Source organism: Tympanuchus pallidicinctus, unplaced genomic scaffold (genome assembly GCF_026119805.1).
Source record: "Tympanuchus pallidicinctus isolate F22 unplaced genomic scaffold, pur_lepc_1.0 scaffold16, whole genome shotgun sequence".
Lineage (NCBI taxonomy): Eukaryota > Metazoa > Chordata > Aves > Galliformes > Phasianidae > Tympanuchus > Tympanuchus pallidicinctus.
This window is the reverse complement of record NW_026294679.1, coordinates 31560726-31573179: the sequence shown is the minus strand read 5'-3', so window position 1 is coordinate 31573179 and position 12454 is coordinate 31560726. Positions and strand designations below refer to the sequence as shown.

General features: G+C 41.4%; 1 protein-coding gene across 3 annotated transcripts in view; it reads right to left on the bottom strand.

Annotated features, from left to right (window-relative positions):
- Window positions 1-12454, bottom strand: part of RASGEF1A (RasGEF domain family member 1A) — a 151256-nt gene that overhangs the window by 33267 nt on the left and 105535 nt on the right. For 2 of the 3 annotated variants that reach the window (XM_052677592.1, XM_052677593.1), the window contains exon 2: window positions 11822-11936. In XM_052677592.1, the coding sequence (XP_052533552.1) occupies window positions 11822-11863 (42 nt within the window). In that variant the 5' untranslated portion in view covers window positions 11864-11936. Of the gene's footprint in view, window positions 1-10285; window positions 10498-11821; window positions 11937-12454 lie in introns of those variants that run through there. The other variant, XM_052677595.1, reaches the window with a different exon arrangement.

Genomic DNA, 12454 nt, shown 5'->3' with positions numbered 1-12454 from the left:
AGGTAAGCTAAACTTTCATCTTTATTTTACTCAGCATTACTGTTTCTACTAAAACCTGATACATTATTCATAACTGCTTCTAATTTTGGCCTAACTTTGAACTGGAGATAATTGGAACGTCTCCAATTGCTTTATGTGTTCACACATCAAAGAACATCAAGTCAGCAATCAGCATTGTTCTTGTGGTGTATGTATGCACATTTTAAAGAATGAGGAAATGGTTTTTGCTAGTGATATAGGGACATTCCCCATTCTTCCTTCAAAAATGAATCATAATGATATAATTGGAGAGGTGACCTAGGTTATCGTGTTTGCAATGTATCTGGATCTTGGTAGGAAACTCATTTTAAGCAACAGAACTAATCTGAATCATGGAATATGCCAGGTAGGAAAGGCCTCACAAGGACCATAAAGCCCCAGGGAAAAGCAGATTGCCAGTGTACCTGACTACCCCTCCTGGTGCTGCAAGTCTGTCATCCAGGAGTCAGCAGCACTTCCACATATCCACATATCCACTGCTCTGTGAACAGCCTCTCACTAGCATGTGTTTACTAAGACCTGCAGTGTATGAAAATCATAGAATCATAGAATGATCTGAGTTGAAAACAACCACAGCACTCATCTGGTTTCAACCCCCCTGCTATGTGCAGGGTCACCAAACACCAGCCCGGGCTGCCCAGAGCCACATCCAGCCTGGCCTTGAATGCCTCCAGGGATGGGGCATCCACAACCTCCTTGGGCAACCTGTTCCAGTCTGTCACCAACCAGATAAAAACTAGCAAAATAGTTAAAACTGGATTAAGACATCCATAGACGCAGGTAGGACTTGCATCTGTAACTGGAAATTTAATTCCTTGTTTTATAAATATATCCTATCTCTTAGTTATTAATCAGTAGGTTTATCTATTGTATGTAGCACTTTGATTTCTTACTTTGCGTCAAAAGAGATCTTTTGCAGTTGATTTTTGAAGCACTGAAGTGGTTAGAAAGGGAGAGATGTTTAATTATCCTGAACTGCTCTCAAGTACACTTTTGAAGATGATAGCTGTAATTCTTCTTTTTTTTTTTTGTGCTACTGTTTTCATTTGTGTAAATTATGTGCCATCCTAGGTTTTATCAAACTTTGGGCTTGATCCTGAGCACGCAAGCATCCTCTTGGCCACAGAGCTGCAGTAGTTATCTGTTTGCCTGTTTCAGTTCAGTTATCTGTTTCAGTTTTGTGAATGCAAATCAAATTGCATCCTCAGTTGGTACAGTGAACTGTGGTCTGAGAAGTGGTCTGAAATGTTGCTGTAGGATAAACTAATCTACCATTTGTCTTTGGGGAAGAAAATAACCCTTCCCCAGAAGTTCCCATTAAGGATTTGTCCGAACACTGCAATAGCAAGACTTCTTGCTTCAGAACATTTGGCTACAAGGGAATGAGTTCAAAGCATTTGCTGTAACTGCATAGCTTTTGAAAGCTTTGAATATTAATTCAACCACTAATAATTTTATATCTTGTAAAGGCATCAATCGGGTCCTTAAAATTTGGTATTTTACATGTTGTGTTACAAAAGAAATATACAGCTGGAATGGTAATTATAATGATATTTCATACAATTTAAGGCTTTTTTATTTCACTACAGACAATTATGCCCAAGTTATTTGAATGCACAATTCAAGGTTCTGTCCTTTCAAAGTAAGTGTCAAAGCTTAGGGGACTTGTTGGTCTGCTGCAGCTCACAAGTGAGTAAATACCATGAGCCTCTGTCACAGTTGGGAATTTATTTCAAGTGTATTTCTTGCCTTTCTTTTCCTTTCTGTCATATCATTGTAATGTATAACAGAAACAGCGATCTGGCATTGCAGTCCTCAAAATTAAGCTAGCTAAATAATCCACTTGCATTCCTGATTGCTTTGAGGAGCATTCCTGTATGCTTTATGGCAAGTGTCCCAGCCACCCGTGTATTCTGCTGCCCATCTCCTCCTCCCACTGCTCCATTCCCCTCCCTCCCCTTCCCTGTGCCTTTACTAAAAGAAGAGCAACTGGGAGCCTCCAAGTCACAGCCTCCTGCTTTCAATCAAAGCAGAGCACTGAATAGCTCCCACTCACATGGAGCTCAGTGGGTCCATCGTAAGGCCCTTGTGTTAATGGGAGAGCAATCTGCCCACCTTTGGAAACGTTTCAGCACTCTCTGAAGCTGCCTGGACCACACAGTTTGCATTTGCCATAAATTTCCACCCCATTTTCCTTTCTCTCCTTCATCTCTTGAAAACTGAATGTTCATGGTTATTTCTCTGCTCTTGCACAAGTAGATCCTTCACTTTCTGGTCTTTATTGGCTCATTAGGAGATGCTCCTTCAGATTTTCTCCTTTCCCTGCCCCGTTGATTGCAGTGTGAACATTTAGGATAATTTAGTTGGACTAGGAATTACAGACCATGAAAATTAACATCTGTGTCAGGCTTGCCAGGCGAGTGCACAGCATAGGTCCAAGCACTGGTTTTGGGTCTCAGGCTCAGTGGTTTCCGCTCAGCCTTTTGACGTAAGCCTCTTGATTCAGTTCACACCCAAGGAGTTTCATTTTGATTTTACAGGGGTTAGAATGAACCCTGAAAATCCAAATGCCAAGCTCTAACATAACAACTGTTGTTGTCTGATCTACTTTACCAACTAAAGCATTCTGAAACTTAGCTCTGGTTTAGTGAAAACTTCATTAGCCTAGCGTTTAATATTTCAATGAGTCATTATGGCTGCTTGGCTTGGAGGGGGCAGCAGTGTTTATTAGCTGATTCTTTTTGCACTAATTCTCTACCATAAGTATTATTGTGATCTTACCACTCAACCACGTCAGGAATTATATGTCTTAAGCCATGTGTTGTCAGACAAGGAGTGGCAATCTTTCCAGGGCAGCAATGCACAGGTGCATTGCGAGGTACCTGACGATGGCCCAGTTGTAGAATAACAGAATGGCCTGGGTTGAAAACAAACTGGATTTCTTTACAATAACCTCAACCAGCCATAATGCATCTTGGGTAGCACTGCTTATCTATATGCTGATCATGTCTGTAGAGATAGTGCTGACTCACATGTATGTATTAGCTGGCTGTACTGAAACTTTCCAATTTATATCCGGAATCTAGTTTGGATTTTCAGTGAGTTCAGCCTGGGGAAAAGAAAGCTGTGGGGTGACCTTATTGCAGCCTTTCAGGACCTAAAAGGAGCCTACAAACAGGAGGGGAATCAACTCTTTGAAAGGGTAGATAACAGCAGGACAAGGGGAAATGGTTTGAAGTTGAGGGAGGGAAGATTTAGGTTGGATGTCAGGGGGAAGTTCTTTACTGCGAGAGTGGTGAGGTGCTGGAACAGCTGCCCAGAGAGGCTGTGGATGCCCCGTCCATCCCTGGCAAGGCCAGGTTGGATGGGGCCCTGGGCAGCCTGGTCTGGTATTAAATGGGGAGGTTGGTGGCCCTGCACATGGTGGGGGATTGGAGCTTCATGATCCTTAAAGTCCCTTCCAATCCAAGACATTCTGTGATTCTGTGACATGTCATTTTCTATTACTTTCTGCCATATCTTTTGATCTTGCTTTTGCCACAAAAGAAACAAACAAACACACCACCAAAAAAACTGAGAACAGTATTTGCATACTTAAATATGAGGGGGAACTGGAGTCTCCTCACACACTTCATCTCTGAAGGTCTTCAGGGAGGAGTGAGGATGAGCAGTAAATGAATAGCTGAAGTTTAAAGAACAGGCTGTAAGCAACTTTGCCTCTTGCAAAAAAAGTAGTGTGATTAGCAGCTCAGGAATTATATCAGGCACCATGGCATTTTCTGTAGACTGATGATACCCAGGAGTAAAGAGTCTCTGCTTTGAATAAGAACATAAAATTTAATTTGTGTAGCCTAAACAAATAAATAATAATCTCTTTATATAAATAGATCTCTTTACAAAAGCAGCATCTTCCCACTTTAATCACAACTGAGACGGGAAAAAAGTACATGAAGAAGTTGGGCAGTCTTTGAGTGTATGGAAGGAAAGGAAAGCATGCAGAAGGCAGACCTCTTCAGAAATTAAACATGGCAGACAGACATTGCATCTTCCTGGCACCTTCCAATGTCTGACTCAGAACCACACCATGGAAGCTTCTTACACTGCTAACAACTCCTTTCTGAAAGGGCTTAAAGGAAATACTAGTCTAGTATTAAATGGGGAGGTTGGCAGCCCTGCCTGCAATAGCAGGAGGCTGGAGCTTGATGATTTTTGAGGTCCCTTCCAACCCAAGCCGTTCTGTGATTCTAAGGGAGACTTGCCAATAGATGAGGAAAGGAGGATTTAGAGCTTCAGTTACTGCTCAACAAACATGGCACCTCAGAAACCTCTTGGGCTGTGGGGCTTGGCCCACTTACTTGGCGTTTCCTCACCAAGCAGCAATGCTCTGGGGAGTGGCCTTCATTGGACAGAGCCTAGCAGGCTGCTGAACTGCTAGAGAGGTGCAATAAATAAACATACCAAACAAAACCATTGGGTACTGGCCTTCCATTATTTGTAAGAAGCATATAAACTGGAGGGAAAATTATTTTATGAGGAGGGAAAGTAATAGGACAAGGGGGAATGGTTTTAAACTGAGACAGGGGAGGCTTAGGTTAGATCTTAGGAGGAAGTTTTTCACCCAGAGGGTGGTGAGGCACTGGAACAGGTTGCCCAAGGAGGTTGTGGATGCCCCATCCCTGGAGGCATTCAAGGCCAGGCTGGATGTGGCTCTGGGCAGCCTGGTCTGCTGGTTGGTGACCTTGCACATAGCAGGGGGTTGGAACCAGATGATCATTGTGGTCCTTTTCAACCCAGGACATTCTATGACTCTATGATTGCATCTGTTACCAAAGACTTTGGTTACCAGTTTAAAGTTGCTTTTTGTTGTAAGGCAATCCACTACTTGCAAAAAAATGAGTGGTGTTAATTCTGTTGCTTGCTGTGGTGGGGTGCCTGTTTGTGATGATGAACATTTACAATCTCTGAAAGCAAATAAAATTTAGGCCAGACTCTTCCTAGACTATGTTTTCCTAACTTCTCACCCTCCAGTTGCTAAATTATATTGGGTTTGTGTCTTGTGAATTGCTTTTATTTAATTTTAAGGCCTGCATCTCCTTCTTAAAAAAGGATTTTAACTCATTTTAAGAATTTGAAATCTGGTATTTTTCACTGTCAGTTTCCTAATCTATTTCCTTCCTTAAGAGACTTAAATATATGAATTTTTAAATAAAGAGACGTGCACTTTTTTTTTTTTCTTTTCTATTTCAGGGAATTTTTTTAGTGTTTATAAGGCTGGAGTTCTGGAGATTTCAAGCCCCTTCCATCCTCCAAAATGTCAGCACTTTCAAAGCAGTGGGTTCCTCTGCACTACTTTATATGTGCTCTGCTGCACTCCTCAAACTTGACTTGAAACTGTGCAGGTGAAGGAGGAGCGTGGGCAGGATGTGAGTTTACACCTTGAACTGACAGAAATGGGCACTGGGGAGAGCCAAGCACCCCAGCACCAACAGGCTGGTTCCAAGTCAGAAGCATGGCGTTGTTTTTGCATTTCCATCCTCTTAATTTTTTTTTTTTTTCTGGCTTCCCTCTGAAGTTTGTAAACTGCAAATGGTTGCAGCACACAGCCAGCTGAGTTCTGGATCTCTTTGCTGGTATTTCTCAGTCTTGGGTGATAGATCACCACAACTGGTAGAAGTGCTGTGAAGGATCCCACTGTGGCTCGTGGCTGGCCTGTGCACACAGATCAGCACACAGGTGGGCAGGGAATGAGAACAAACCCTGCTCCATGCAATCAGACCCAGCAGTTGCAATGAGGAGGCCAACAGCTGCTGGGAAAAGAATGGAATTGAGAACAAGGCAACAAATCCAGGTTAGTGAGACAGAGAGAGAGCCTGTATGTGCTGGTGGGGACAGGGAGAGAGATGGATGAGATGGGAAAAGCTGCAGATGCAGGAAAGAGAATGAAGTAGGAAAGAGGAAGCAGGACACAACAAGTAGTGCAATATTTTTTGGCTTGAAAGTATTAAAGTCCTTTAAAACTTGTCAGCAGTTATCCTTGTTGCCTCTGTGTCAGATTATATCTTTGGTCAATGGTTGCTTTTTTCTTTTGCCTAACTTCTAACTTGTAGGAGCTCAGCTGCTGTACTACGTTAATAGGGTGAGTAAAGACATAAGTGGAATATGTTTGGTATAATCGGGGAATGTTGTTTGACTCCAAAGAGGTCAAACATTGTTAGTGTATTTCTTTGAGAGACATTCCTCCAAGGAAACTCTTAATTCTAGCAGAAACCTCCCTGCAGAATTTTCATCTGCCGAAGCATAGAAAACTGGCTCCTTGTCATCAGGCAATTCTCAGAAGTTGTTTTCTTCACGTTCTCAAATCTGAAAACTATGGTTTGCACATGTGAGGGCTGTTATGAACCTTAATGGAAGTCTGCATGGAAGCTGGATGGTGGTGCTTTGCTAGTGGCTGCATTGTTGACTGGCCTCAGTCACTGTTCCCAAGCCAGACCTATATTCTACAATTTTCCTCCAGCAAATGGGAATGCTTATTTTTTTACTTACAGGGCGCTGATTGTTTTGCAGTGGTATTTTGTACAGCAGTGTGAAGATGAGGAGGAGGAGGAGGCAAAGAAAGGAAAAATCAAAGCATCGTTGTGGTGCTGTCAGAGTTGTGGGTGTTATGTGTGGGAGGTAAAGGCGTGGGGAAAAAGAATGACATTTGTTGACCTTATTGCTAAGGTTCCTTGTAGTTCAGCTGCATGTGCTGATGGTATTTATAGGGGTAACCTCTGTATGAAAGAGGGAAAAAAATGTTTTTATGCTTAAAAAAGGAAGAACTCCCCAGTGTCCATGCTGTGTAAAATACAGAGCATATTTAGCAATTTAGAGCAGTCCTTTGTGCCTGCTGAACAGTCAAATCTGTCACATACAAAGGCTGCATCAATGAAAGGACAGGTATTACGCTGGCATTGTTTAATGGCAGTGAGCAAAGCCTGTTGAAACATAAGGACAGGTACAGGGGCTTTGAGCTGTGTGCTGCTGTGGTTAACTGAGGGCTGCACGGCTCAGCTGCACCATTCTCTGAGATGAAATGTCATCACCTAGGCTGTGAGCAGCCTAATACCTAGAATGGAACATACTGCAGAAGGCAGTTGATATAAAGTTCCACAGAGATTGATTCTGCCAACTTCTTATTTGCTTTTTGAAATTTTGCTGGGCAAAATGAGTTGAGGACTTTGCATTGTTCGTATTTACTCTAGAGAACAGAGTAAAAATATTTGATGCGTTATTTTGATGCTGTTAAGCTCCCAAAAGCTTACTAGTTGGTGATGTGATATTTAGTTAGTCTGATTTGGGATTAATGGATTAGGATGCACAGTTTGTAAAAATCAACACTTGTCACACCCGAGTCAGTCCCATGAGCTATCTCAAACACCTCTGTTGCTGTTGTCATTTCCAATTCTGTGTCCTGCTCTGCAGAATTTCCCTGGAGATGTGATGGGTCAGTAGCAGGCCAAAGATGGGCTTCAGACCTAATCTAATCAATATTGTGACAAATGTAATGAAAGCAGCTGTGTCACCTTGGAATCCCAGCACATTTTATCAGCTCGCTCCTAATGGGATGTGACAGTGAGGTTGATCTCTGCCTCCTTAGGAGGGGAGAGAAAAGTGGTGCAAGGGTTTGTGCAAGGATGGCTATGTGACAAAGGGCAATCTACCTGTGTTAGCACTGCAGCTAAAGGTTGAAATAAAAGGTCCTTACTCATACTTCAAACATTGAGCAGTTATTAAAATAATCCTTAATTTACCATGAAATATTTATATATTAATTTTTCAGCCCATCTAACACGTCATCTGTCTTAAAAGAGATGGCTGCTTTTTCTGTTTCAGTAGAAAGGTTCTGAAATTGATTTCACCAATTAGAAAGCAGCACTCATTCACTTTGTATGTATTCCAGGTAAAGCACTTTCACTTTGGTTCTTTGTATTTTATTCTGAAATATTACTGTTATTTTTTTTTTGCTTTAAAATACAATTGGATTACTTGTTCCTCCAGTCTTCCATAATTTTTGCACTCTGGTTTCTTTCTTCTTTTTGCTACCTTGGTGGTCTTTAGCAGTGTGTTTTTGTTGGTGTACACTTGTCAAAACCTTGTGCCATTCTAGTTGAGATTATGGCTTTGCTAAAGATCATTTTTATAGAACCACACAATGGCTTCGTTCGAAAGGGACCTCAAGGATCATCAAGCTCCAACCCCAAGCTGCAGGCAGAACCACCAACCTCCCCACTTAATACCAGACCAGGCTGCCCAGGGCCCCATCCAACCTGGCCTTGAACATCTTCAGGGATGGATGGGGCATCTACAGCCTCTCTGAGAAGATGATACCCTCACCCTCCATGCTAAGGGTTTTACATAGCATTATCAAATCTGACAGTTTGTGCTCCCAGTTCTAATCAGCCTAGTTTCTCCATTGGCTGGATTCATCCAGACCCTTTGTGTTTTGACACCTCTCATGTATTGTCTAAAATAGTGTTGTCCACATACTAGATGATACCTGTACCACGTTATTCTCAAGGTGTTTGTTTGCTTTGTCTCTCTGCACTTAACTTTCCGCCATGGGATGAATGGCAGTTAGTGTCAAAATGATCTCATGCTTAGAAATTCTGTGAACATGTGGACTGTAGTTTGTAGCTTGGCAGAAATATTACTATCATAGTAGGTATTACTGTTGGTCAAGAACCTCTAGTATCTTATTCTTTTCCTCGGTGAGATTACATTTAAAGTATGTCATGAAAATTTATTATTCTTCTCTACATGTTATATTTTAACATTAAAAAAAAAAAACAAAAAACCAACATAACTTGTCCTTTAACTGAGGAGTAAGCTGTTTCTGAATCTCATTTTCAATTATTGAAGTTTTCTGTGTGAGGATTTCCATAAATCGCCTTGACGTGTAAATAGCAGAGCAAAGCTGCCTTATGCTTTTTACTAATCCTGCAATTATGTTTGCTGTAGAGCCTTTTTACTCTCCTTGATATGAAACTGAACCCTCCTCTCACCTACTCCTTTACATAACCAACGCACTAAGAATTATGGACACGACAGCTAAATCTAGCTCTTAATTCCCAGGCCCAGCAGCTAACTGTTTCTCTCTAATAAGCTGTAAGCAGTACAATATCTTATTAGTTAATTTGAAAGTCGTTTCTCAAGGGATTGCAGGGCTTATGTGCAGCAGGTCCCTACCAATCCACTTAGAGCTTAAATTCTCCAAACTGATCAACAGTGTGGGACCATGCTGGATGCAGCAGAAATGCTCCTCTCCTAGTAAAGCACTAGGATAGCACTTATGATCCAGCAGCAGTTGCACTGAAAACACCCCTGCTTTGTGGAGAAGTTAAATGTCATGGATCTGAAAATAAGAGCTCTGAGTACCTACTTGGTTTTGCTTTTATTGATGCAAAACATGCTACTTTTTGATTGTAAAGAGAACATTCTTCGCTGGGTTGTATAACCCAACAGAAGGATGACTGTTGCAATTCAAATGCTCTTTCACTGAGGAAATGTCAGCATTGGTATGGTTTTTCATTTAATTAATTATACTGGGCAAAAACAGGGACTCAGAATGAAACGTGGGAGGCAAAATACGTAACTTTGGTGCATACTGCATCACTTTAGCCCTGCCTGCACACTGCTGACACTTTGCACCTGCTGGGTATTTGCTCAGATCACTGTTTCTGTCTTTTCTGGTACTCCACACTGAGAGTTACAAAATATGCACCACGGTAATAATGTGAAATATCAAACATTGCTTATATTTCTCCACAACCACATTGCATAAAGCTACCACCATAGAATCAGAGTCACAGAATGGCTTCATTTGAAAGGGACCTCAAGGATCATCAACCTCCAAAGCCCCCACCACAGACAGGGCTACCAACCCCCCCACTTAATATTAGACCAGGCTGCCCAGGGCCCCATCCAACCTGGTCTTGAACACCTCCAGGGATGGATGGGGCACTCACAGCCTGTTCCAGTGCAATCCTTGTAGATGTTGTCAGCTTGTTTAAGATCCTTTCCAATCCAAACCATTCTATGATCACATATGATCTAAGTATGATGCAATACACAGTGCATTCACCTGCATCACAATTTAAAACGCACCTCCTCTGTAGCACATTATCAAATTGCTGCCTGCATGCCACAGAAGTCCCTGCCTACAGCAGCAGTGCCTCGCACCCAGAAGTTCTCGCTGCGCAGGACTTACCGGGGTTTCTAACAGCATGTCTTCTCACTGCTGGTAACCTGGGGCTGTTCCTGCTTTCTGCTGCTTCACTGTGTTCAGGCAACAGTGTCTGCTGGGGCCTGTGGCAAGTGCTGTGGTTTCCATTACAGTTATACCCCCACAAACAGAAAGTGATACGGGTGGCAGCACCCAAGAGGAAATTCTGACTGCCCCAGTCTTCCACTACGTAGGTGTCAGGTGGCTCTGGGAACTTCCATCCTGCCTCGGGCGTTATTAAACTGCAGTGAAACCAGGGCTGTTCTGCTGCTTACCCTATATATAGACTTATAGGAACTCACATGCCAGACAGGGCAGTGTACAGATGATGTGAAAGAGAGGAAGTGAGTTTGGGGAAGGAATTTCTCTTTGGCTTGCTGCTTTGTATCATCACTGCTAAAATCTCTCTTGGTTTGGTTTGGTATGACTTAAGAGCAGCATTTCTCTTGATGTTTCAGCTGGATTTTCTTTTGGGATAGAGATACAAAAGTACCAGGCAATTACAATATTTTCCATGGAAAACTGACAGCTAGGAGGCAATAATCTGGAATTAAATGTGTTGGATTTTCTTTTTCTTTTCTTTTTTTTTAATCACTTTTAAAGTGACCTTTCTTTATACTTCAGTTTTTCACAGCAATATCCACAGTACGCCATGCACTTTCAGAAGATCAGTTAAATCATAAAGAAACAATGCTAAATGTTCTGATTACAAACCTGAATGGGCTTCCCACATGGTATCATGCTTATCCTTAGCAAATAAAATAATAAAGATAAGTCATAGAATCATAGAATCTAGACATAGTCAAGAATGAATTATCTATATCCACATGTCTCCTGTATTAATTATTGCAAACAGAGGTAAATCAGAAAATAGCAAAAGGAATTTTCTGTGTAGGTGATGTTAATTTGTATTTGATGAAGTTGGCATGTCATTTTAAACAAAATTATTTTTTACCTTTTGCTTCAGATTTTGTATAATGATACAGAAATAACTACGTAGAAATTAGGAGAACAGGAAAACTAGAAGATGGCCATAGGAAATGATGAAGAAGACACAAAGGTGTCATCATTAACAGAGAGTGACATACTTTGTGCAAACGGATGGTATCCAAGACAAGCAACAGCACAGGAAAGGAAATGTTGGACTTCTCCCAGCAATAGGTGTGTGTTTAGGGGTGATCTAATGAGTCCCTAATGAGTCTCTTCATCTAAACTTTGGGGTGGATTAGAAAGGTGCTGGGAGCAAATACCAGCCACGCGGCACTGTACAGTGAGCCACTGCTGCTGCTCACTGTCATGAGCCTGCATTTCCCAACCCACAGCCAGGCTTTGGATCAGTCCCACTTTCTTTCTGCACCTGCTTGCTGTCGTTTAACACTGATACTGATTTTTATTCAAGTACAAGAATGGCCAGTGTGACTTGGGAGCAATATAAATCTCTAACTAGAAATTAGTCTGCATCAGTGCTTTCAAATAAGAAAGAAATTTTTCTGTAAGAATTGTAAGTAAAATTATACTTACTTTGCATTTCTTTACAGCAGCATTGCACAGTGGTTCTGCCATCCAGCCTTTCCCAGTGGGTGGACTTCCAGCTATTTCACTCTGTGATTTTTGTCATGCGTCTTGCCTTCTTCCCCTTAAAAAGAGGGATGCAATGGGTTACAGTTCAGAACAGACTGTTATTTGCCACTGAAAATGCATTATAGAATCAGAATAAGATTTGACATGCATAGTTTTAAAAGAGATGAAGATTGTAAGAATGAGGAAATAGCACAAATTCCAGTATATCAAAAAGGAGATAAAAGCAAAATTTTTAATACAAGCAAACAAATGCCACCACCCCAATAAAATAAAACCCTCAAGCCTTGTAACAGCCACTGAGAAGTAATACCTAGAATAATATCAATATAATTCATATTGCTAAATTGACTGATTATTAAAGTGCATGCTGAAAAGTGTTTAACAAAAGCTTTGGAATTTATGATTTTATTCCTTAGTGCAGTTACCGTGATAGAAGAATTACAAACCTCTTTTTCTTGAGGAGTACAATGGCAGCACAAAGGGAACTGACAGCACAATCATATCTCATCAGAATGATAGATAAATCATTAACTACGTATTTCTACTAAGCCATCTTAAACGTGACGTAAAAAT